This window comes from Magallana gigas, chromosome 6, assembly GCF_963853765.1.
Source record: "Magallana gigas chromosome 6, xbMagGiga1.1, whole genome shotgun sequence".
Lineage (NCBI taxonomy): Eukaryota > Metazoa > Mollusca > Bivalvia > Ostreida > Ostreidae > Magallana > Magallana gigas.
The window spans coordinates 35,434,242-35,461,029 of record NC_088858.1 but is presented as its reverse complement, the minus strand read 5'-3'; the positions used below and the strand labels follow the sequence as shown (position 1 = coordinate 35,461,029).

The following is a 26,788-nucleotide window of genomic DNA, read 5'->3' as shown; positions in this document are numbered from 1 at the left end:
GGCTCATTTCAGGGTTTTATATTTCACTTGAGATTGACCACAAGAACTTGCAAACACTAGGATTAAGTAGAGGACCTCAAGGGGAATTCATTATGAGCGTTAAAGGGCACCTATGATCCCTGCAAGGGTTCAGTTAGCTCACCCGACCTTTGTCATATTTTAGCATTTCAGAAAGATATAGGGGTGAAAGGCGGACCATTATCTCTTTTATCTTTGAGGTGTGCATCAAACGGATACCAGGGCAGTGTAGGGGACCTATGGGGCTACTATTTCCCGGTCTCAAATTTGGGCTGTAGGGGTACCACCAAGTGGCTCCCATGGGTTCTGGCTCATTTCAGGGTTTTATATTTCACTTGAGATTGACCACAAGAACTTGCAAACACTAGGATTAAGTAGAGGACCTCAAGGGGTATTCATAATAAGTGTTAAAGGGCACCTATAACCCCTGCCCTTTAACGCTCATAATGAATTGCAGGGTTTTATATCTCACTTGAGATTGACCACAAGAACTTGCAAACACTAGGATTAAGTAGAGGACCTTAAGGGGTATTCATAATAAGTGTTAAAGGGCACCTATGACCCCTGCCCTTTAACGCTCATAATGAATACCCCTTGAGGTCCTCTACTTTATCCTAGTGTTTGCAAGTTCTTGTGGTCAATCTCAAGTGAGATATAAAACCCTGAAATGAGCCAGAACCCCTGGGAGCCACTTGGTGGTACCCCTACGGCCCAAATCTGAGACCGGGAAATAATACCCCCATATGCCCCTTACACTACCCTGTTATTCGTTTGATGCACACTTCAAAGATAAGGAAGATAATGGACCACTTTTAACCCCTATATCATTCTGAAATGCTAAAATATGACAAAGTTTGGGTGAGCTAACTGGACCCTTGCAGGGGTCATAGGTGCCCTCTATTGCTTATTATGAATACCTCCTGAGGCCCTCTACCTAATGCTAGGGTTACCAAGTTCTTGTGGTCAATCTCAAGTGAGATATAAACCCCTGAAATGAGCCAGAACCCATGGGAGCCACTTGGTGGTACCCCTACAGCCCAAATTTGAGACCGGGAAATAATAGCCCCATAGGTCCACTACACTGCCCTGGTATCCGTTTAATGCACACTTCAAAGATAAAAGAGATAATGGTCTGCCTTTCACCCCTATAGCATTGTGAAATGCTAAAATATGACAAAGGTCGGGTGAGCTAACCGAACCCTTGTAGGGGTCATAGGTGCCCTTTATCGCTTATTATGAATACCCCTTCAGGTCCTCTACTTAATCCTAGTGTTACCAAGTTCTTGTGGTCAATCTCAAGTGAGATATAAAACCCTGAAATGAGCCAGAACCCCTTGGAGCCACCTGGTGGTACCCCTACAGCCCAAATTTGAGACCGGGAAATAATAGCCCCATATGCCCCTTACACTACCCTGTTATTCGTTTCCGGGGAATGAAAAGGCCCGAAGTTAATTTTTTAAACACACATGTTCAACTTTGATGTAAACAAATTATTTTGCCACACTGGATTGGCTTTGGGTTTTTATTGTTTTTGTATCATTTTATGCCTTTTAATTTACTTTAATTTATCACGTTTTTTATATCATAATACGTTTGCATATCACTTTATACGATGTATATTGTTTTTCTATTTGTATCAATAAGATGACACTTAGGATAACATTATTTTCATAACTTATGACCCGTATAAACGTACTTCATTTCTATCCAACAAAGAGCATTTATAACTCTTATCCAGGCGAGCTTTACTGCTTCGGAAGTCGCCAATGCTCGTACAAATTATTGAGCATTAATCATTTTGTTATTAATCAAAATATGTCGATAATTAAGTAAAATAAAAATGTTTGTTCGAGTACTCTTAGTACTTTGATGAATTTCCTTATTGGCTGCTAGCTTCTACGGTCTTAGTGGCTGCTGTTAGTGGCTGCTAGCTTCAGCCTGGTTATAATCTATTAGCTAGGTGAGATGCTTACCTTTATAATAAATTTCAATTTTCCTGTAGGATTTTTAGAACTACCTAACGGAAGTAAAATATTTTCTATAAATGAAATATCTAATTAAAAAAGCCTTGGGAAAAGTAAAAATGTTTTAACCGACGTTCTTGTAATAATAACCTCTACCAGTCGCCATACTTTGTTAATTATTAAAGGGCTCTAAATATAGAACAGGTTGATATAACGAGGGAGCCGTTTTTAAGGTAGGATAAAAAAGCATAAAAAGACTTCTTTGATTTGATTTACAAATTAGAATTATCTCTGTAATTTCGTAAATAATGTTTAAATATTAACAGCCTAAGTAAGATGACGTAAAAGATATGATTTACCAACTACTTTTCAATGAATGAATTCTACTTTCGTTTCCGTTCTTTATATTTTGACGTACATCTTTGATTTGTACAGTGGGTCATTGATACAGATTATGAATTAATCCCAATAACAAATAGATCAAGATACACAAATATTTGAATGTGTTGTTGAATAATTAATATGTGTTACTATTTCTGTGTGTTTGTGTTCATAAACGGTTGTTTGACTCTGTGTGTGTGTGTGTGTGTGTGTGTGTGTGTGTGTGTGTGTGTGTGAATAACAATAATGACAGTGTATGCTCTCAAATTCAGTACAGTTTCCCCAGTACGGCAGTTCTATAAACCAGGTCCTTTAAGAAAGGAAAAGTTGGGATCAGCTAGGTCAATTTATATTCATATACATATCATAAATAAATAATTACCATTAATCTATTAATTGTGTACAGATCCGAGATATTTGTGCATGCATATGATCAAGACTTCTGTGTATATAGTAACTAAGTGACGAGGACATATAATAGGGAAGATATTAATTATTTGCAGAGAGATGCAGATAAAATTGACACTTTTACAAACTAGTACTGGATCCCAATAGTTTATTAACAACACAAAGTATCAAAATTAATTAAATGATTAAGGTCCTAACGGAAAATATAACCAATTTTGCTTGAAGAAGAAACACATATATAAATATAGTATATAATTATAATATAATATGATATAATATAGTATATAATTACTGCGTGTACTGTCATGTCGTAAATGTTGAATTTATCGGTTAACAGTGAATACAAAATTACAACTGCCACCAATTAAATTCAAAATTTTCAACATTAACTGTTCTTTCCCACCCCCGTTTTAACCTCTTTGTTTACGTACACGTGTAACAACTTAAGGAAATTAGGAAACCTGCAAATTTGTAACAAAGATGGTGATTATTATCATAGACTCCAGCCTAAGATCTCTTGTAAAGCGTTCTAATAATCTATTTATTATATATCATTGACTTAACAAAAAAAAAGGTTTTAGAACCATTTTAACAAGACCTTGGACTTTCGGTGGGATGTAAATAACTTTTTTTTTCCGTCAAAACAAGTTAAAAATTACGCTGGTTTCTAGTGAAATATGCACAGATTGTGTAGTCTTGGCTCAAAAGCCAGAAATATCTTGTTTATTTCAAAGAGCCATGACCGAGTGGCCAACAACGAAATAGACAGACATACGTCACAATGCTGTTTGATTTAACCACCCAAAGTCCAAGCTCCTATTAAATCGGTTCATTTTCAAATGTTTAAAGAAAAGTTCTCTAATGATAAATATTGCAAACATCTTATTTTTGTTACAGATTTCCTTATTTTACAATTGGAGCATTCAAAGGAACATGTCCTAATCCACATTATAGCCCCTCGCATGAACCAACAAAACACCAATGCTGAAGAAAGGTAATGTCATTTATTTTAAATGATGGCTAATTATCATGACTTCGAAAATAGAATTTGTAAGTAAAGGGGGTCTTTTGCTTACACAATATTTCAATAAATTTTGTTTGTAAAATCATTTTGAATTTGATGTTTTACAATTTCTTTAAAAAAAAAAACGTTACTTAAGACAAGAAAGTAAAAAAAAACAACAACCAACATATAAATTGAAACTATTTGAATCATATAGAAAATCATCTTCGCTTGCCAAGGTTTTCTGATCCGCACTGCTTCTTACAAACCCGTGACATATCGTGCTATCAAAAGTCGGGATTTTTTTTCGTCGTTTTTTTTTTATCTTCTATCTTATTAAGATGCCGTACGATATACGTACCTGGTGCAGAAATGGCAGCCTCTGTAGACATTGATATTGACAAGTTGAAAGAACGTTTTAATGCCTAGTGTATTAAGTAAATAGGAATAATGTGAACTGTTACATATAGATCGAATTCATTCGAAAGGTAAAAGACTGGTAACGGTAAACAGTTGGTAAATCCTCAATCTACGAGTGCATGCCTCTGGTGTACTTGTTATTGCACCATTGAATGATATAACGAACTACGTAGAAGCGTTTGGTAGGCGTTAAATTCAGAAAAGTTTTTAGCCGGGCTAAAACGAACAGCGTCAAAGTTACAAAAAGAGCTACGTTTTGTCAAAAGTGTTGTCTTTTTTGTTTGTTTTTATTATTAATTTCGAGAGAATTGTCTATCTTTTTAGTTTTCTTATTAATTACGTGTTTTTAAAACAAGACTATGCATTTTGGACACATACAATGTGCATGAATTTCCATAAACTACTTTGCTGCGCAGTGAAGAAATGGGGATTGAATTTATAACGCTTGTTGCAAAATTCAAGGCAGCAACTGTTGATTTTTTTTCTACTAGACAGACATATGTTTGGGAGTTGATTTTAATCAACTCTCCTATGCAGTTACTCTGGCAAACCGAAAGTGAAACAGTGTTTGGACCTAAGCACAAATCATCACCGCTGACAAGACGTAGATCTTGAAAATAATAGATAAATTCGGTGTACTGTATCATTGTTTTTTAAGAGAAACGTATTTATAGATACCCTGAAAATAGTCAGATCTTATATAGTACGAACAATTTTTTTTTGTAGTTGCATGTATTCCTACGCCAGAGTTACATGTAAATATAGTCTCGTTCAACCAGACGCTCGACTGTCTCAGTAATCTCGTACAAGCAGAGAGTCTCTCTTGGTTGTCGGATATTAACGTAGACAGCCGAGCGTCTGGTTGAACGAGACTATAGTTCAATATTGCTTGGATCCAGACGTGTACAATTTTTAGAAAACTATCGATTACTGATAAACAGTTTGATGGAATTAATTGAATTGATTGAATAAATTATAGGTGATGCCAATGAAGATAATATCATTAGTTATTAATTGGCAAACAAATTAAGATCTATATATTACATGCATATCCTTTCTTGGTGTAACTTTAAAGCGTTTTAAAGAACGATTGTGAAAGTTTCTTTGGCCGTCGACAACAGTGTCTTCATGTACATGTACATATATAAGAATGACGTTACGGTAAGTAACCAACTTAATTTCCTGGCATGGAGTCCGAGAATACGTGTATTAAATATTTTGAAATGCGAACGAATGATTAGTCATGAATATAGATATAGTGAAACGGAAAGGCAACGCAGGCAGCTGCTTAGTGGGAAAATAGAACAATGGCGGACAAATTCGTCCTTATGTAAAGAATGTTTCACCCTGAGTAACCAGTCCATGAAGAAAGTTGTTATACAAGGTAATGTTTCAACCGTTATTTAATTCCAGGTAGATTCGGCATACTTTGATTAGATTACTACAGGTAGGCTAATACTTTTAATGAAAAGCAGTAGCTTAAATATTCGTACAATCTTCGATGTTTTACATTTATTAGTTTACATTTCCATCCCAATATCTATATATAGTCATCGTTGTTCCCCGGTGAAAGCACACAAAACCCCCACAAAACATAAATTTATAGTATATACTAGACCTTGATTTGTCACTTAATATGTATTGCTCTCTCTCAAATTAAGTCACGAGCGGTAATGTCTTAACTCCGCCCTACTACGATCTGATTGGACAAAAGTCAGTCAAAACATTACGTACTATGCCTATTAAACGCTTCTACGTAGTTGGCTGTACATGCATAATGATGGCTCAAACAGATAGACGAAAAAATAAGGATTTGAGCTATTCGTGTTACAGACAGTATAGGAAAACATTGTTAATTAAATCAGATATGCTTTGCATTTTTTGATTGGTCTAACGGTTTCTGTAAACCAAAATCAAATTCCAGGGAAAAAATCCCGACTTATGCCAAGGGTTTGTGAGAAGCGGTGCGGATAAGAAAAACTTGGCTAGCGAAGATGATAGAAAATATATACTTGCATGTAAAGATTTTAATCAAGTTTCGAATTCAGCTCATTGCGAGCTCATTTTCGGAAATCAGATGATACTTTACTAGTATATGCTGCTTGTTTCTTAGATGTTAATTATTGTTGATTTGTTGCTTTGGTTATATAATTATTGTGTTCTTTAAATTGTTTTTAGCTCAGCAGCAATGCCTGGAATAGTTGTTCTACCGCTTTTACAGGTAGGTAATTAATAAGACGCCAATTTCCTTGGATTTCTGATATAGACTCTCGAGTGCGGTGTATTTGAGTTTTCTGCTTGGTGCAGTTGCCTAATTCTTTGGTGTCAACGTCTTCTGAAATATTAATAACAAAGAATTTCTTTCGTTAATCTACTTATCCTGATATTTTTTTTTATTCCAAACATGTTGTTAATTTGCAAACAGTTACTCATGAATGACACATTGATAGTTTTTGAAGCAATCCTTTTGTACATGTATACCGCCTTTTTAAATTACAAATGACAAGATCACATCTGTAAGTTACTATCTATGGCAATGAAATGTAAAATTGAAATTAGAAAAGACAATCTATGTTACAATTATTTACATTCCTAGGCACTTGACGTCAAAAATATTTCTTTTTATTCGTAGCGGGGACGTATAGTGTATACATGTACGTCCCTGTTTGTAGATACTAGTAATATTTCCTTTACCATTCTATATATTTTATTATAGTAAGGAAAATAGTATCAATTAATAAAAAAAAAACCCCCACTTTTAACGTCAGCTGGAGCCAATTTATCAATAGTCATTTTTTCTTTAAAACGATTCAACATTTTTTTCTTTCAGATTATTTTCATAAACTGGACATCATGCAATGGTGCTAGTTTGCCAAAATGGGTTCATAGAGTGGACTCTTGTCCAGATCCAACCAATATGAGCCAATGGATTCATGCATCCAAATTACTAAATTGCCCTCATGATCCGTCTACACCCGAAGACAATCTAGAAAGGGTATATCATTGTATGCCTAGTTCGTTTTTGAACGAAACCGTTGAGTTTTGTGGTCGAAACGTGCCCATAGATGAAGGTAATCACACACACATACACACACACTCTCTCTTTCTCTCTGCCTTCCTGTAAAGCCCTTCTACCCTGACATTGGGGGCGCATACATACACACTGTATATTGTACACATAATTCAAATAATTTCCTTGTATGTGTTAGATACGTTTGTCTACTTAAATCCTATTACAACATTTTTAATGAGCTTAAAATCTCTGACACCAGACAGTGAACTTTGGACCTTGGACTTCAGTGGAATGTAATACATTTTCAAATTTGCTCAGAAATAAAATCTTTTATATGTGATTTTTTCTCTTTAAGGTTCCTCGACACACCAAAATTTTAATAAAGAACTTTTTCTGAAGAGACCGATACCTGCTTTTAGTTATTATTATAAATATGTCTTGTAAATTTTATCAGTGAAATGGGAAATATTTTTTTGACTGCAAACAATGTATTTTAGAGATTTAAATTTGGTCTCAACAGATGCGTAATATGATTATCAATAAAAACATACCGAAGATTGTCGGGTCAGGTTTATGTATTTTTTTTTCAATTAAACACATTTCTTTTGAAATTGTTATTCTGTAATATCTTTAGATCTATAGATTTTATCTAAAGAATAACAAATAAATAAAGTACTTATTAAGCAATGATACTCTACAAAGATATTGATACGAAAATGCAAAATTTGTCATTTTCATAATATGTTTTCTGCAAAATATAATACTACCTTATGCTTCTTTGGCCGTTTTTTGACATTTGTTTTGTTTTGTTTTTATTTCTAAAGATAATTGTACTGTGCGTCAATTGATACCAAATTTTTAGCTCTAAAATATACTGTTCGCAGATAAAACGATGATTTCGGTTTCTATTCAAAATATCATTTAAAATAATTGAAAGCCGACACTGGTCTCTTTTTTGTTAAATCACATTTATATATAAAATTATTCTTTATTGATTAATCAAATTATTAGAAAATGTAAAATTTATAATGTACTGGTTTATCGAGGCACCTTAAAACCTTTTTTTTTTTTTACAAATACACCTTACATTCATGTTTTCTAGTAATATGTACGTATGTTAAAGCAATATGAGCTGCATTTTTTATGTTGAATTTTTTTTTATACTAAAATGTTTTTTTTCTACTAAAATGACAAAAATATCATGGTTTTTTAAATTTCTGTTAGCCTTATTTTTTGGGGAAAAGGCCGTTAAGAAGCCTTATTTGGAGCAAAAATTGATTTGCTATATATTCCTTAGAAGAGAAATATTTCCATTGACAAAAATTTATGATCTTATTTATCCTAAAAGTTGAAGTTGAAGTCTGCACTTAGCATACTAGAAGGTTTTTGCAGCAAAATAAATTTCTGAAAAATACAGCTCATATTGCTTAAAAGTTTTTGATTCCTCCAACAAGAAAGACTTTTCCCATATATATATATATATATATATATATATATATATATATATATATATATATATATATATATATATATATATATATATATATACTTAAATGATTTGTCAGGTACATAAATTTTGTTTACATGTTTAGGACAGCGACATGCTTTCACTATCTGACAATGTATATATTTTTAATGTCACGAAACAGCTACTAGAACATTATTTAAAACTTCTTATGTGAGGCGAAAGAAAATATATCGCTGACGATTTTGTAACATGATAACAATGTAGTATATAATCAAAATAAAATACCCAAACTTTCAAATAATGTTGGGGTAGACTTCAACCTGTCTATAAAACTGAAATCTAAATGTCATTATAATTTTTTCAAATGATATCTATAATGTCGATTGTTGTAAAATAGATAAAATTTAGTTTTGTAATCCATAAATTGACACAGCTTTCTATGGTTCCATCTGCATTAACATGCATTTGACCACTTCAAATTATTAGACAGGATATACTAGTACATGAGGGATATATCAACACAACGCAAGAAAATTGTTTTTATTGGTTTTTAAAGTAGTTTTTAGTTTAATTATATTCAGACACATTGATTTGATTACAAGTAACAAGTGTTGGTCTGATAATGAATAACAATGTTTTAAATTTGTGAGTGATACTCAGTGGATGAAATTATCTGTGTTTAACCAACAGGATATTGCCCTATTTACAATTATGAATACAGACAAAACACCCAACCAACATACTTCAATTGTATTAGCTTTACATCAGGGTGTCCAAACAAGACGTTTTTCTCCAAAGAAGCATTTAAACGTAAGTTCAATGTTTTTTAAGATAGATTTTCGTCGCATTTTGAGTTTTGATTGGACATATATTGAATTTAAATGTGAAACATTTCCTTGTTTTTATAATGGTATTTGATTAAGATAATTAATAATAATTTGCTTTTAGATCCAGCATGCCTGAGAATAATAAGTAGTTCGAGATGTTACGAAGCTCAGACAAACTGTTCTTATAAGTATACATCAACGGCGTAAGTGTAGCGTATTTTGTGAATAAAACAACCAAATGAACTTCATATACAATTACTTTTTTCATGCTGAAAATTTTTTCTTTATTCTAGATATCCTCTCACAAAACACGAAGGAACCACTTTGGAAACACATGCAACGTATTGATAGAATGTTGAAATAATGAATCGCTAATTTCCTAAATAAGACAAAATTGATAGTCATTAAATTTTATTTTTCAGGTCTTCATCAAATAAAGTTATTAATTCTGAATCAGCAGATTCCCCTGGTTTGGGGTAGGTCGTTAATAATTATATGTTTAGTGACTTTTTGTGATACTTCAAAATGATATGTTAAAGAAAGTAATCAGCATAATGTTTTGCAATTCATAGCTAATGCTAAACGAGCAGATTTTTTGATCAAAATCGTCCGGCATCTACTGTTTTATCTTCTTTAGAACCACTGGATTTATTTTAATTGAACCAATTTGAATTTTGTAAAAAATCCTTTGGATTAGGACCTTCGGAAAACAGGGGCGTAAAAAGCAGTGCACTCAGGATGTTCAAATGACAAATGCCATTTCACAGGTGGACAGGACCATACACTTACCACTTCCAACCCCCGCACGTTTTGCCTATTTTTTAAAAAAAATAAATTTCTTTGGTTCTTACCTCTAACAACCTTTGGAATACATGTAGGTCTCAAGTCGAATAAACATAACTATCATGCACGACTAGGTAGCATTTTCTATCAATTTTAGTTTTTGCCGTATGTCATAACGAATGTTAAAGAAAAAATGGGTTAGAAAAAATCAGGAAAAAATGTAAGGTGTATATGTGAAGAGGAAGGTGGGGAGGGGTAGTGTAGGGTCCTGTCCACTGGCATTCGTGTTCTTTTAAAGAAGTCTTAATTAAGGTTTGCACCAGTATGTGTATGCTGTAAAAATAACATATCTAGTATTTTAAATACATTTTTGTGTATTACATGATTGGATTTTTTTGTCAGTAGAACTTACAAGAGCTTGCCTTTGCCTGTAAGATTTTTCTTGAATGAATAGATGAATTTTACTTTTGCAGAAGCTCTGAAACCGCTGTCATTGTAGCAATAATATTTGTTGTTGTTGTACTGTGTGCTGTTATTGCGTTATACAAAGGAAGATGCCTTTCGTTTAAAGGTTAGTATTTTTTATGAATTTTGTCCATGTATATCGTAAAAATGTGAACATTCATTGTAGATTTCAGGTTTATTTAATGCTATTATTTAAAAACAATTCAAAAACTTTCTTTAAAGAATAATGTAATGCAAAAATAATTATAAAACCGTTGAAGTTCTTTTCAAAAAGTCTTTCTAAATTTGTACTTGTTATCATCTTTATAGAAATACTTTGTGAAGATGTATTTTTGCTTTTCATATTTGTGTGGCGGAAAAAAACTTTACAATATAAAGCTTTATTTGCATTTAAAGGGGGATGTGCGGCCATCTTGTACAATTGAGAATAAGAAAGTAAACATTTCTTGAACTGGCTTGTTTTTGCCCGAAACTGGCCAAAAATGTTGTCAAAAGATATAAAAGCAATAAATACGAAGTCCTAAATGTCATTTTGTTTGAAAAGTATGCATACAAGAACAGTGAAATGCCTTTTCAATCACCTAGAACTGCTGTCGAACTGCGCAGCTACATACTTATTTAAAAGATTTAAAATTCTGAAAAAAGTGTCCTCTCTACAAACGTTTTTTTACATTCTTATCCTCAAATGTACAAGATGGCCGCACATACCCCTTAATAACACGAATCCCATGGCATATTTTGTGAAACTGTGAAGTAGTTTGACCAATAAGAATTCCATTGACAGGTATACGTAAATGTAGAAATCCTAATAAGAGAACAATGATAAAGAATGAAGAAGAAGGCGTTGCAACTCTTGAATCATTGATTGATAAGTGTAAGTGAATTGTGTACATTCATTCCTACTTACGTTCACTTGAATCACTAATATTTTACCCCAATACAATACCTCAATTTTACACGTCATCTGATTGGTCTTGACATTCACATGACAGAGCGAAGAGAACGTCGTATCACCCGGGCATGCAATCTTTTCGGAAAACTCGGGATTTATCGTTCCATTGGTATGAAAATACCAAAATGAGAATACAATGTAAACAGATATGGTCAAATCAAGTTTCAATTCTGAAGCAATTCCACTGTTTATGATTCGTTTTTTTACGAAAAGGGAGAAAATAGCAGAAATTATATGAAAAATCAAACATTACCAACGTTTCTGCTATTTAAAAGTTGAAAAACAAGTTGAACAGGTATATGGACGATGCTCTAAGGAAATATGAGTTTTCATCGGGGGGGGGGGGGGTGAATTAATCTTTTTACCTCACCATCATGCAATATATTAATCATAATTAAAATAAGTGAAAAATAACTTTTACTTTTTTATTTATAAATATATCAATGAAATCTCAAGATCACTTTTAAGGTAGTTTAAATCACTGTTATTAATCCAAAAATTGTCAATTGAGAAGAAATTAAGATTTCGGCAATTCTATATTCTCTATCACTTTGCTGCTTTATCTGAAATCTTTAAGTTAAGACTGTAATTAACTGAAATGAGATAACCTAAGAGACTTCTGTTTTAAAATTTGATGAATAAAAGTTTCTAAAGTTGAGTAAGATGATAAGGTATTTAATAACTTTTGATCCCGTCCGTTGCCAGGTAAGAACGAAGGCTCAAGTCCTCCACAGATTGCACTGGATGATACAAATTCTGCTACAAATTTGCCAAATGGTAAGTTTTGACAGTGATCTAAATATGGAGCATACCTGAGCTGAAGACTCAAGTGAGTTTTGTCGTTAGCCTTTTCGTCAGCGGCAATAGCTATCACATTTCCATTTTCTTCTATAAAACCATTGGGAAAACAATTTTGTCGAATGGCTTTAAGTTTATATAAATAAACTAGGTTGGAAAAAATCTTACAAATGCTCGTAGTTTCCAGTTTGAAGATAATTATTGTTATTTCCGAAAAAATAAGGATATTTCATGCGAACTACTGTTATAAATCAGATTTAGAAACATGGACTTGTTTTCAATTTTTTGGGGGGGATAGAAGTTTGTATTTCATACAAGCTATACAGTCATTGTCTTTAAATAAGAGAAAAATATACTTGTTAGTTGTGTAAACACACCAAAACGAAATCTTTCAGTCTAATCGGGATGTATATTTCACAAACATTGGTACTCAATTCATAAAAAGAAAATCGGATTGTTTGAATTAAATTTTAGTAATACTATATATATATATATATATATATATATATATATATATATATATATATATATATATATATATGTGTGGGAGATTCTTAATTTTGTTTTTGTACAACATTATAAAGACCTTTAGATTGTTCGTTTATCATCTTTTTCTAGGTCATAACCCAAACATGGAAATAGAGGAGACGTCCCCAAAGAAATTACTTCTTTGTAATAGTTCAGCAAATGGTTAGTTTTGATCAAGATTAAACAGTACCGAGAAATGAATGAAAAAGTACATTTAACATCATACAGGCAGATATCACGGACAAAGACACAACTTTATGTGTGACCATCATACATAATGTAGATACCACGTGTACAATCAATATGGGATAACACTTGTGTAAATTTTGAGGAGCATACATTCATTCACTCATTCATTTTGAGGAGCAGCTTCAGGAATTATATTGAAGAATGTACTTAAGTTCAATATAATAACATTTTGTTCAAAGTCACAGCGTCAGTATTTGCCTTCATTTTAAATAGATACTGATACTTGTAAAATCCAGCAGGCCAATGAATAACACGGTGATAAAGTAACCTTTAATGTCTACAGTAGGATTTAATTAACAGCTGCCAGGAAATAATTTATTACATATTTAGTGTAAAATATAACTCGTATTTTCTTCAAAATAGGCCAAATGAGAAACTCTGAGAGAGAATCTTATCTGGATCGTTTACATAAAGGAGCAGACAAGATGCAGCAAAATGTTTTACTTGAAATGCTATAAAAAGACATGACTATAGAAATAGTCAATCAAATCAAAGTTGGGGCCACAATTGGGAGATCATATTTTACATAGGAATATATAGAGAAAATCTTTAAAAATCTTCTTCTCAAAAACTATTAGGCCAGAAATGCTCAAATTAAAACGGAAGCATCCTCAGGTATTGTAGAATCAAGTTTGTTCAAATCATAGTCCTCGGTAGTATGGTGGGGCCACAATGGGGGAATGGATTTTTACATAAAATATATAGAAAAAAACTTTAAAAATATTCTTCTCAAAAACTATAAGCCCAGGAAAGCTCAAATTAAAATGGAAGCATCCTCAGGTAGTGTTGATTCAAGTTTGTTTAAATCATAGTCCTCGGTAGTATGGTGGGGCCACAATGGGGGAATGGATTTTTACATAGGAATATATAGAGAAAATCTTTATAAAAATCTTCTTCTCAAAAACTATATGGCCAGAAAAGCTCAAATTAAAATGGAAGCATCTTCAAGTAGTGTAGATTCAAGTTTGTTCAAATCATAGTCCCTGGTGGAAAAGTGGGGCCACAATGGGGGAATGGATTTTTACATAGGAATATATAGAAAAAACTTTAAAATCTTCTTCTCAAAAACTATTAGGCCAGAAAAGCTCAAATTTAAATGGAAGCATCCTCAGGTAGTGTAGATTCAAATTTATTCAAATCATAGTCCCTGGGGGTAGGGTGGGGCCAAAATGGGGGGGGGATCAAGTTTTACATAGGAATTTATAAAGAAAATCTTCTCCTGAAAAACTATTAGGCCAGGAGAGATCAATTTGAGTGGAAGCATCCTGAGATAGTGTAGATTCAAGTTTGTTCAAATCATAGTCCCCGGGGGTAGGTTGGGGCCACAATTGGGAGATCATGTTTTACATAGGAATATATAGAGAAAATCTTTAAAAATCTTCCTCTTAAAGACTATTAGGCCAGAAAAGATCAAATTAAAATGGAAGCATCCTCAGGTAGTGTATATTCAAGTTTGTTCAAATCATAGTCCCTGGTGGTAGGGTGGGTCCACAATAGGGGGATCATGTTTTACATAGGAATATATAGATAAAATCTTTAAAAATCTTCTAAAAAACTATTAGGCCAGAAAAGCTAGAATTAAAATGAAAGCATCCTCAGGTAGTGTAGATTCAAGTTTATTCAAATCAAAATCCCTAGGGGTAGGGTTTTGCCAAAATGGGGGGATCAAGTTTTACATAGGAATATATAGAGAAAATCTTTAAAAATCTTGTTCTCAGAAACTATAAGACCAGGAAAGCTCAAATTTGAGTGGAAGCATCCTCGGATAGTGTAGAATCAAGTTTGTTCAAATTATGATCCCCTGGGGTAGGGTGGGGGCCACAATAGGGGTATCATGTTTTACATAGGAATATATAGATAAAATCTTTAAAAATCTTCTAAAAAGCTATTAGGCCAGAAAAGCTAGAATTAAAATGAAAGCATCCTCAGGTAGTGTAGATTCAAGTTTATTCAAATCAAAATCCCTAGGGGTAGGGTTTTGCCAAAATGGGGGGATCAAGTTTTACATAGGAATATATAGAGAAAATCTTTAAAAATCTTGTTCTCAGAAACTATAAGACCAGGAAAGCTCAAATTTGAGTGGAAGCATCCTCGGATAGTGTAGAATCAAGTTTGTTCAAATTATGATCCCCTGGGGTAGGGTGGGGGCCACAATAGGGGTATCAAGTTTTACATAGGAATATATAGAGAAAATCTTTAAAAATCTTCTAAAAAACTATTAGGCCAGAAAAGCTAGAATTAAAATGAAAGCATCCTCAGGTAGTGTAGATTCAAGTTTATTCAAATCAAAATCCCTAGGGGTAGGGTTTTGCCAAAATGGAGGGATCAAGTTTTACATAGGAATATATAGAGAAAATCTTTAAAAATCTTGTTCTCAGAAACTATAAGACCAGGAAAGCTCAAATTTGAGTGGAAGCATCCTCGGATAGTGTAGAATCAAGTTTGTTCAAATTATGATCCCCTGGGGTAGGGTGGGGGCCACAATAGGGGTATCAAGTTTTACATAGGAATATATAGAGAAAATCTTTAAAAATCTTCTTCTCAAAAACTAGTAGGCCAGGAAAGCTCAAATGTGAGTGGAAGCATCCTCAGATAGTATAGATTCAAGTTTGTTCAAATCACAGTCCCCGGGGGTTTTGTGACCAAAAAAAGAAGTGGATAAAAATTGGCCGATTTTCAATTTTTTTTTAGCAAGATCTACTGCACTTAGTTGTCAAGATTTTTTGATACTGTAATGCTAATTTGATCAGAATTAAGGCAATTGTTGCTTAGGTGAGCGATGTGGCCCCTGGGCCTCTTGTTTTAAGAAAAAGGAGAAAATAGCATAAATTACATGAAAAATCAAACATTACCAATGTTTTTGATTTTTAAAAGTTGAAAAACAATTTAAACAGGTTTATGGACGATGCTGTAAGGAAATATGAGTTTTAATTTCATTGGGGGGGGGATGCGGTGAATGAATTTTTATACCTCACCATCATGCAATATATTAATAATGTTTAAAAAAAGGGCAAAATTACTTCTATATTTATAAATATTTCATTGAAAAATCTCAAGATGACTTTAAACGTGGTTTAAATCACTGTTTTCAATCCAAAAATTGTCAATTGAGAAGAAATTAAGCCTTCGGCTATTCTATATTCTCTATTACTTTGCTGCTTTTTCTGAAATCTTTAAGTTAAGACTATGATTAACTGAAATGAGATAACCTAAGAGACTTCTGTTTTAAAATTTGATGAATAAAAGTTTCTAAAGGTGAGTAGGATTATAAGGTATTTAATAACTTTGATCCCATCCGTTGCCAGGTCAAAACGAAGGCTCAAGTACTCAAGAGACTGCACTTGATGATGCAAATTCTGCTACAAATTTGCCTAATGGTGAGTTTTGACAATGTTCTAAATATTTAGCATACCTGAGCTGAAGACTCAAGTGAGCTTTGTCGTTATCCTTTTCGTCCACGGCGTTAGTTATCACATTTCTATTTTCTTCTATAAAACCATTGGAAAACAAATAGCTTTAAATTCATATAAATAAACTAGGTTGGAAAAAATCTTAAAAATACTCGTAGTTTCCAGTATGAAGATATCTATTGTTAATTTCGAAAAAATAAGGATAATTCATGCGTACTACCGTTATAAATTAGATTTAGAAACATACAAGCTACATGTGTATACACTTATTGTCTTAAAATAAGAGAAAAGATATACTTGTTAGTTGTGTAAACACACCAAAGAGAAATCTTTCAGTCTAATCGGGGATGTGTATATTTCACAAACACTGGAAATCATGTCCGAAGTTTATTCATAAAAAGAAAACATATCGGATTGTTTGAATAAATTTTAGTATATATATATATATATATTGGGAGATTCTAAATTATGTTTTTGTACAATATTATAAAGATCTTTAGATTGTTCGTTTCTCATCTTTTTCGAGGTCATAACCCAAACATAGAAATAGAGGAGACATCCCCAAAGAAATTACTTATTTGTAATAGTTCAGCAAATGGTTAGTTTTGATCAAAATTAAACAGTACCGAGTAATGAATGAAAAAGTACATTAAACATCAAACAGGCAGATACCACGGACAAAGACACAACTCTATGTGTGACCATCATACATAATGTAGATACCACGTGTCCAATCAATATGGGATAACACTTGTGTAAAATATTTTAATAATATCTACTAATATCATTCATTTTGAGGAGCAGCTTCAGGAATTATCACGAAGAACGTCAATATAATAACATTTTGTTCAAAGTCACAGCGTCAGTATATGCCTTCAGTTTAAATAGATACTGATACTTGTAAAATCCAGCAAGCCAATGAATAACACGGTGATAAAGTAACCTTTAAAGTCTACAGTAGGATTTAATGAGCAGCTGACAGGAAATAATTTATTACATATTTAGTGTAAAATATAACTCGTATTTTCTTCAAAATAGGCCAAATGAGAAACTGTGAGAGAGAATCTTATCTGGATCGTTTACATAAAGGAGCAGACAAGATGCCGCAAAATGTTTTATTTGAAATGCTGAAAAAAGACATGACTATAGAAATAGTCAATAAAATCAAAGTTGTACTAAAAGGTATATTCACGTTAAGCAATCAAAATCTAACATTTAAACGATTATTACAATTAACGTAATCTCTCTCTCTCTCTCTCTCTCTCTCTCTCTCTCTCTCTCTCTCTCTCTCTCTCCAAAACTACAGTGTAATGTGTAACCATATGATGATTTTCTTTTTTGTTTTCAGATATACCAGATTTACTAGAAAGCTCCGATGACTTAGAAAATATACAAAATCCAGAGCAGATGTTGACACATTTATTTAAAACCTATGTAGCTTTTCACAACATTACATTTTTAGAGGGAATTTTTTTGTCGGCAAAAGCTCCAAAACTTTATGATCGCTGCATAGAGTTTTGTAAAAAAAGAGGAAGGGGATTTACATATTTCGAGGAAAGAATACCAAGCAAAGGTACACCTGTTTAAAAAAATGATATATCATTATGCAAAGTATGTAACACAAATCAAAAATATGCTAGTAATACTAAAAATCAGCAGCTTTTCGGATCACGTTTTGTCCGGCATCCTTTAGATGTAAGAAATTCACATTTGTAAAATTTAAGGGCTAAACTCCGCTTAGGAGAGAGTTATGAATTATTGATTAGTGTCGACATGTTAAATTAATCTTCTAATGTACCCCTCGCCCACAAGGGTAGTTATGTTTTTCAAATCATGATCCCCAATAGTAGGTTAGGACCACAACGAAGGGTTGAATTCATAGAAGAGCCATTTGGCCAGAAAAGCTGAAAACTACCTAGTCATGTCCCAGGTAGTGAATACTCAAGATTGTTCGAATCATGATCTCTGGTGGTAAAAAGGACCACAATGAGGGGTTGATGTTTGTTTTTTTTTTTTTTTTTTTTTTTTTTTTTTACATAAGATTTAATAGAGAAAAATCTTTAAAAACATTTATCCAAAAAAATGATCTCGAAATAAATATGAAAAATTCTAAGATCGTTTAAAAAAAGCAATGCAATAATACAATTACTAGTATGCAATCATTATGTTAAAACTATGTATCTTAAAGTTTAAACTCTGAAAGATTACTAGGCTCGAAGGTGATGTGAAATATGTTCATATAATTAAGGTTTTAAATTGTTCAAAACATGATCCCAAGCTATTGTTGAAGTCTCGGGAGAGGTGCAAGAATCAGTAAAGGAAAAGAAGGAAAAAATCTCTAGAATACTCTTTTCAAAAAACGCGAAAGGTATTCAACGCGAATGCAAAATGCGAAAACATTCTACTAAGTATATGCCGATAAAAACATCATAAATTAAAACAAAGGTTTTTAATTCAAATTGCTGAAATAGTAAATAGTTACAACGTTTAAAAATATAATGCATGGTGAAAATTTGGAAAATCTTATTTAGCAAGATAAACTCCACTAAATAAGTTTTAGATAATCTATTTGTATTTGACTTCATAAAGCTGTTTTGATCGGATTTATGGATAAGTTGCATGCTGAGGTGAGCGGTGTGACCCATGAACATCTTGTAATTATATACATACATTGTAGATCACACAAGGACCAAGTACGTATTGAACTGTCCCGATATTGATAGTTATTCTGAAAAAGAACTAAAGAAATTAAGAGCGATGCTGGTAAATATAACTGGTGCCCAATTTGATGATATATTAGTGACTGGTGTCAAAACTGGATGTGTGATTGTAACTTTTATGATACGAAATTGCCTTATTCCAAAACTGAGGTCACTTTATACGCCGGTGAAGTTAGCTTATCAATGGATGTTGAATCTTCCACTGAAACACAAAATTGTGAAAGTTATAATAGAGGACGAAGTGATTTATATGTCTGGTATGTATGTTCACCATCCATTTACATGTAAACACGCTTAATGAAGGATAACATTACCTTGTGATCAATGAGTATTAAACACAATTATACAATCTATATAAAATAATGTCATTTATTTCCCTAGACATTTCAACAACAGCAGATAAACTTATTGCACAAGCAAAACTCTGCGGACATGTACAACAGTCCCGTTTGGAATCTAGTCAAACAAAAATGAAGGTAAAAAACTTACTAATAAGTTATAACGTAATATGTTGTTTCGGAATTAGAAGCTGAATAAGTTTGACGTTTATTAGACGTATTAGAATTGCATATGATCTGTTCTAATTAACATGTTTCATGCTATTTTAGACTGAATCTCCTAAAAACAATGATATCACAAGTATAGAATGTGAAGAAAGATCTGAAATATCTATCAAGGAAAGTGACTTTAACAGAGGTATTTGTGTACTAGTATTAACCCTTAAATATGCATATTTTTTTTTTAATTTCTGCTCTCTGCTGAAGAAAGTTTTGTTTCAGACATGGCTATGATGGAGAAATGTGCTGAGGAAATACAAGAATTAAAAGAGTTAAAAGATTTCCTAGAGAGCATCGGGGGTTGTATTACCGACGACACTTTGTACTCTATGAGAACCATTTTAAAAGGTATGGTTAAAATGATTAAATTGTACGATTACTATAGAGAATATTGGTTTGAATGATTTAGGAATTCATTAAGCTGCTTGCAGCCATTAAAGCATATCAATAGTTATAAAGTATAATCAATTATGTGAATTCTAATTTTCTTTTGAAGAATTCATGGATGAAAAGTCTGTTAAATTAATGGATACAACTAAAATGCTGAGTGAATTGTTGGACCTGTTCAAACTCCAGTATAACTTCAGTTTCCTAGAATGGATTTTTCAAAAATGTGGAGAATATGATCTCGTCGAAAAATGTCAAAATTTTTCATCTGAAAAGCAATTTCAGCTGGAATGTTTCCATACAAAAATCATCCCAAGTAAGCAATTTGTCTCATAGTTTTAAGATTTAAAATTCTTTTTATTGATTGAAAACTTGTGACCTATATTAAGGTTTTACAATACATTGCCCATTAGGTCCAGGAAATCAACATTTAGAACTCCATATCATGGTGTTTGAGTTAGGATCATTCCAAGCAGAGATCCAAAAAATGAGACTTTGGCTAGCGGATACAATATGTGCACACCCTGGTCAAATTCTTATGACGGCACTAGAAAACAGACCAATAGTTGTAACATTTAGGATGAAAGACATACATGCTGATACTTTTCTAAAATTTCTTCAAACTGACGATGGTCAAATTGCTGCGTCGCGAAGAAGAGTGGAAAAAATCATCAACAACAAGAGAGTCATAAAAATAGGTAAAACTGTTTTAAACACTGTTTTTGAATAAATGAGGCAATTTTAAAATTATTCAAGGTATCCTAACCAAATGTTTTAAATACAAGAAAAAATATGTACTAAAAATTAACTTCAGTTGTAGAGTCCATTAAAGCTTTGTTATACTAATATACTTATATTATTTTCTTGTTTTCTTTGCAGACAAAGCACTGAGTGAATCAAACTTTGTTCATATTCGATTGAGTTTTCGAAAAAAACCCTTTGAAAGACTTGGAAAAACCGTAAGGGATGTTACATCGGCAGTTCTGCGACATTCAGGACTGTCAATGGAAGGAAGGGAGATTTTGATCAGAACCATCCCATCAAAAACAAAAAGACATGGTACTTTCTTTTGTAAATTCAACAAAGTTCTGCTAAATCAAATTTAAACCATAACTTAACACATACTAGTATGAATTTTCATTTACTGTTTGTGATATGCTAACCTTCATGACAGAATAATGAATAGAACTTTCATTTCCGCTTCTTAAATATGTAAATTTATTAACACTTCCCCCTTTTTTATTATAGACGACCAAAATGATTCGAAAAGTGAAACCTTTCTTCGGATGAATCAACACTCTCTGTTAGAGAATCTTGAACCTATAGTCATGCTGGAAAAAGGTGGAATCAAATCTTTGTTTAATACGGAAGAAATAAATAAAATGAAGAAGATTGAAAGCAGAAAAGAAAGAGCAAAGTTTTTCTTAGATAAGTGTCACAAGTTGTCGAAAGAAGAAAAGGATTGGATAGTCACACATTTAAAAGAAACTTTACCTTCGTCGGAAGAATTGCCCAGTCCAATGGAATTGGGTGTGTAGATAAATTGATTAATGTTTGCGTTGTATGTTAGAAACTATCATATATTAATGTTTGTTTACTTTATACAGATCCTTTGAAGTGCTGGATTAAAGATAATCGAGAAACTCTTCTTGATGAAATAGACTCTGACTTCATTGAAACCACTATCAGTCATATGGAAGATATCCCGTGTGAGGTTTATACATTATGCAAGGATCGAAGCAAGGGGAGAAAAGAAAAAGCCAACACATTTTTAGAGTTTGCACTGAAAAAGGATGACTATGTTTTGGCGTTACAAAAAACTTTGGAAGAAAACAAAATATTCTTTAATGAAAGACATACTGATTCACAGGACACATTTGATTCATAACGCATTCAATTTATCTATACTTGAACGCAGTTTGCTTTTACACGTACTCAACACATGTTATTTTATGGTCAATGACTATGTCTTGACTGTCCATTATACTCATGATTTCTTCGAATAGAGAGAGTAACCTGCCATTTGCATTGAAATTAAATGGTTACATACAGCATATGTTGGTGAGGTCACGTGACGTACAGGTGAGAGGAGACAAATCTTACCTGCTCCGTATTTTTGCAAAAAATGTGTTTTTCAAAAGGGTATTGTTAATAAGTTTGTGCGGGTTTGATTTGCGAATCATTTGTGCGTTCACTTTTATCCAAACTCGTGCATATATATTTGTCTTGATACTTTGTGCTTTTGTTTACCTGGAAATTTAACCATATTTAGTGTAAGATCTACCGGTACTGAATTGTGTTCACCTGTCTTCACCTTCATCTGTGTTATTATTGTAATTAAATGTTTGACATTGAAATGCCATATGAAAAATGAATAACGGTTTGATGCATTCGTTCGCGTGCAGTTCGAACATGATCTCTGGCGATTTTATCTTTAATCATAGAAAATTAGATCTTTGTTGATTGTAGAGCGCTATAAAAGCAGAAACATCACAAATTTACGATTCAAATCCTTATTCTACCTGTGTCCAAGGTCAACGTAATAATATCCTTAAGGTAACTATTTTTGGTCTCCTTTTGCCTGTAGATGATTCAGCAGTTATCGAAATGTTACACTCTTTTGATATCACGGTCGGGAGTGATCTTAAATATGAAAATATCAGACACTCGACAACCAATCGAATAACTAGTGTGTTGAAGGGTATATGTTGATATTCATAGCCCGTTGTTCCGAACAACAAATTATTCTCATGAAGTGCACCACTGAAATGCCGGGTACACCATCATAATCAAGTCATAGAGAGTTTTAAAGCGAAATACTTTAATTGCTGGGGAAACAGTCACTGAAAACACAATACAAAATCCCCAACGTTTGCACAGTGTGTGAGGAAGCTGGACATACGCCTGGATCTCCAAAGTGTCAACATCATGAGGAATCTCCACATAGTGTGGTTGTTTTCTAAGGCCAAAACTGTCAAACTTCTTTCTTTGCGATCTTCGCGGAGGAGCACCACAATCAGCAGTGCAGACCTATCAGCTCATAAAGGCCATTTGATCGGCGAAAAATGGTGCTGCATAGATGGTGAGAAATATAAAATAACTCTTGATGCTTAGAGGATTTCCAATACAATTAGAGATCCTCAAGGATGGAATGACGTCAAAAAGACTGTAATTTAGGAGATCATCACTGCTAGGCGCAACAAATAGCAGAGGTCGGGGCTTTTCTCGAGATATTCAATGGTAATATCACATTTGCTGAGGGACCTTAATATGTTCTCGGGGACTGGACTGGACAAAGAAGTCTCTCTGTATACTCATCACAAAAACTGGCATGGCAACAATAGAATTAGACTCTTATACCAAAACTGGATAACAAACAAGTCCAGATACCCAGAAGTTTTTCTATACCCCGAAAAGGTGCGTCGGTGAGGAAAAATAACGACAAGTGTGACAAGTGACAAATGTAACTTTCGTTTATTTATAACAATACGACACTAACATTTTTTTTCATTTCTAGACTTTGACCCTTGCGTGCACGTGTTGACATTGTATATGATATCGGACATTTACGAAATAGATACATCGACACAGAATAATCGAACTGTGTCTCGGGACAGGCCTTTACCACAGTTAAAATGTCTCTGATATACCCGTAATGTAGGAAAAAAATTGCAGAATCGCTCCAAAACTTAATGAAGCTGCATTGAAAATAATAGTCAAATTATTCATTATAAGCCATTATGAGGCTGTAGATACCTTTCATCTAAAAATTTAATTCATTTTAATGAAGAGTTCAACACTGTTTTTTTTCCAGCAACGTTTTTCACTCGCTTCGAGTTCACATTCGAAACTATCGGGATTTTTCATATTAAATGCAATGAGTTAGAGTTATCTCCCGTATTTCCTTTGATGAACAGAATATATATATGACAAATTTTCAATGAAAATTTACTCATATTTGTAATATCGTTTCTGATTTTATCCCTGCAAATGTAATATTCTGGAAACAAAAACTAAAGAGCCTCCCATGATTTAGCGTGAATCTAATGCACATGTGCAAGTTTGTAAAATCCGAAAAATCCATATGATTTCCGGATTTTGAAAAGGAATTTTCGTTGATTATTAATTAGCGAAGCTTGATTAAGAAAAAATAAAAAACAAATCGGTAATCTTCAAGTGCCAATAATGTTTAAAATATATGAAACAAATGACAGTACTCTTCCGATTTCTCGGTATTTAAGGCCAAATTTTCGAGTCTATTATTTTAATTTTGTAGTATAGATATGTACGAGGTTCATATACGTAAAAAAACGAACCATTCTTTTTGATTGGCTAAGGAATAAGAAATATTGTATTGCCCTGCATTTTGTTTATATCATTTAGAACCTGTAGCCTTCATATTTTAGTAACATTTACAAATACTCAGTATATCAAACTTTGTGCAATTAAGCAAGTTTATAGTGTTTCTGTTGTTTTTATAACTAATGTGTTCTCACGCTTAAATTCGGTCTGTTGACCATTAGTCTATTAGTAGTGTCTGTTGTTTACGTTAAAGTAGAATTTTGCTGTGCTTAGTTTACTCAAGTTCGTTAGAGCCTGCATTTTGATATTTATCTTAATTATGGAACCTTGTCGTTTCCTGTGTGAATCTGGCCACTTTATCAGTAATTTAGGCATACAAATTCATTCCTGTAAAAGTCTCTGAACTGTCCAGACGTTATTTAATCTAGAGAAACTGTGGCCGATCACGATGTTAGTTTTATTGTTGTTAAGAGAAATTAATTAAGAACCTTTTTAATGTTCATTTATGCGTGCTGAACTATGTTTTTAATTTGTTGACAAACTGATTTTTATTACTTTGTACGTATTCATTTATTTGTATTTTTATATTTGTTTGTTGTAGCTTTTTACCACATTCACACAAACTTCATTTCACCACTCAAGTGACATTGTGCGCATATCAAGAGCCGCGCTTTTCCTTGCTTACTTAGATGTCGTGGATAATAAAATGAAACTGGTTAACTAACTGTAATCTGTGTTGTTAAGTTCTTAAGCAAATACACACGAAAGGCAGTACAAATATGATGTAATATTTTTACACGAAATTGTTTTGTAAAAGACCAAGACTGTGTCTATAATTAGCAGTGTAATTAATGATATAATTAATTGTTTTTAAGAGGTTTACAGACTGAGTACATGCTTGTCAACTTAACTCAGGAAAAATAACAACATAGAAAATATCAATTACATTAAATCGATAATTTGGAGAAGATTATTAGTTAATATATGTTGACAAAATATGTTCATAAAATGGTAAATATGGTTAATATTTATGCCACAATAATGATGAGATAGAGCTGATGTATTCAAAAGATTTTAAGATCAGATTGTATAGATTTTGATAATATTGTCCTATATGGTGATTTTATTTGCCAGGTTGACAATGAAAGGAGTGATAAAACTGTTAATATCTTAAAATGTAATTTTGTGTAACTCGTAACCCTAAGGACAATTGGTCATACTTTGAAGAGAACTCCAAACACGGTTTAACTTCGTGTGATGGAGATAATGCTCCAAAAAGCAGAATTAACCATTTTTTTTTATTCAGAATGTTTATGTTACTTTCACAATAACACTATAAGAAAAGTTTCCAATGTAGGTAATAACATGAACTGCTCACCTGGGGATAATTTTTGAAATATGTACATCTGAAATTCCAGTGGCGTAGGATATTGATTAAAGTGGCTCTATACACCCACAGTTTATTCCAATTTTCAATAGAAGACAACAAAACATATACTTATCAAATATTAAAATGATGATAGGGATGCTAAAGGTATTTTAAAAGAATTTTAAAATGTTTTTTTCGTGTTTTTGTAAAATAATTTTTAAAAAGTTAACTATTAAGAAATTGAGAGAAATCTTTTTGTCATATGATGGATACTTCCTTCGGACACCTAAAAAAATATAATTCTTCTTAACATTCAAAAATTGTATTATTGCAAATTTTTTCAGTATTAATTTTCCACAAAACATAATTTTTCATATTTTCTTACTCTGTTGACAAATCATTTGAAAAAGCTGCTTGATGTTATAAGAAAATGCATTTTAATAAATGTGACATAAAAAATTTGAACAAAAATCATTGCAAATAAATACGAAAAATATTTTACATTTTATTTGGTATGAAAGTTCCTCAGGTAAGAGTTATCGTTCCTAATTCTAAGTCCCAAGGCCCAAACATCTTGGCGGCTTTTCATTTCTGAGTTAAAGAAAATTTTCTAAATATCACGATGGAATGATAAATACATACATATTTCATTATAGGCCTATATAAGTCAATTTATTCGCTTAAATGCAAAACTAAGTCAAATAAATAAAGGGGAAAATTAACTAATAAGATTTATGTATCCCAACCTGAGAGAAATTCAAAGCCA

General features: G+C 32.5%; 1 protein-coding gene across 5 annotated transcripts; it reads left to right on the top strand.

Moving 5' to 3' along the window:
* Positions 1–2,094: 2,094 nt before the first annotated feature.
* On the top strand, positions 2,095–25,383 carry LOC105317436 (uncharacterized). Of its 5 annotated transcripts, XM_066086901.1 has the most exons (25): positions 2,095–2,215; positions 3,669–3,765; positions 6,373–6,415; positions 7,025–7,265; positions 9,366–9,485; positions 9,624–9,705; positions 9,796–9,843; positions 9,925–9,978; positions 10,759–10,856; positions 11,535–11,624; positions 12,408–12,479; positions 13,119–13,190; positions 16,583–16,654; positions 17,214–17,285; positions 17,726–17,869; positions 18,036–18,260; positions 19,365–19,664; positions 19,789–19,883; positions 20,016–20,103; positions 20,187–20,312; positions 20,461–20,667; positions 20,765–21,049; positions 21,231–21,410; positions 21,600–21,881; positions 21,959–25,383. In XM_066086901.1, exons 2-25 carry the CDS (start codon positions 3,734–3,736, stop codon positions 22,237–22,239), a joined length of 3,309 nt encoding a protein of 1,102 aa, XP_065942973.1. In that variant the 5' UTR covers positions 2,095–2,215; positions 3,669–3,733; the 3' UTR covers positions 22,240–25,383. The 5 variants fall into 5 exon arrangements, with proteins under 5 accessions (XP_065942973.1, XP_065942976.1, XP_065942977.1 ...); XM_066086904.1 differs by lacking the exon at positions 17,214–17,285; XM_066086902.1 differs by lacking the exons at positions 2,095–2,215; positions 3,669–3,765 and adding an exon at positions 5,470–5,578.
* The last annotated feature ends 1,405 nt before the right edge of the window (positions 25,384–26,788 follow it).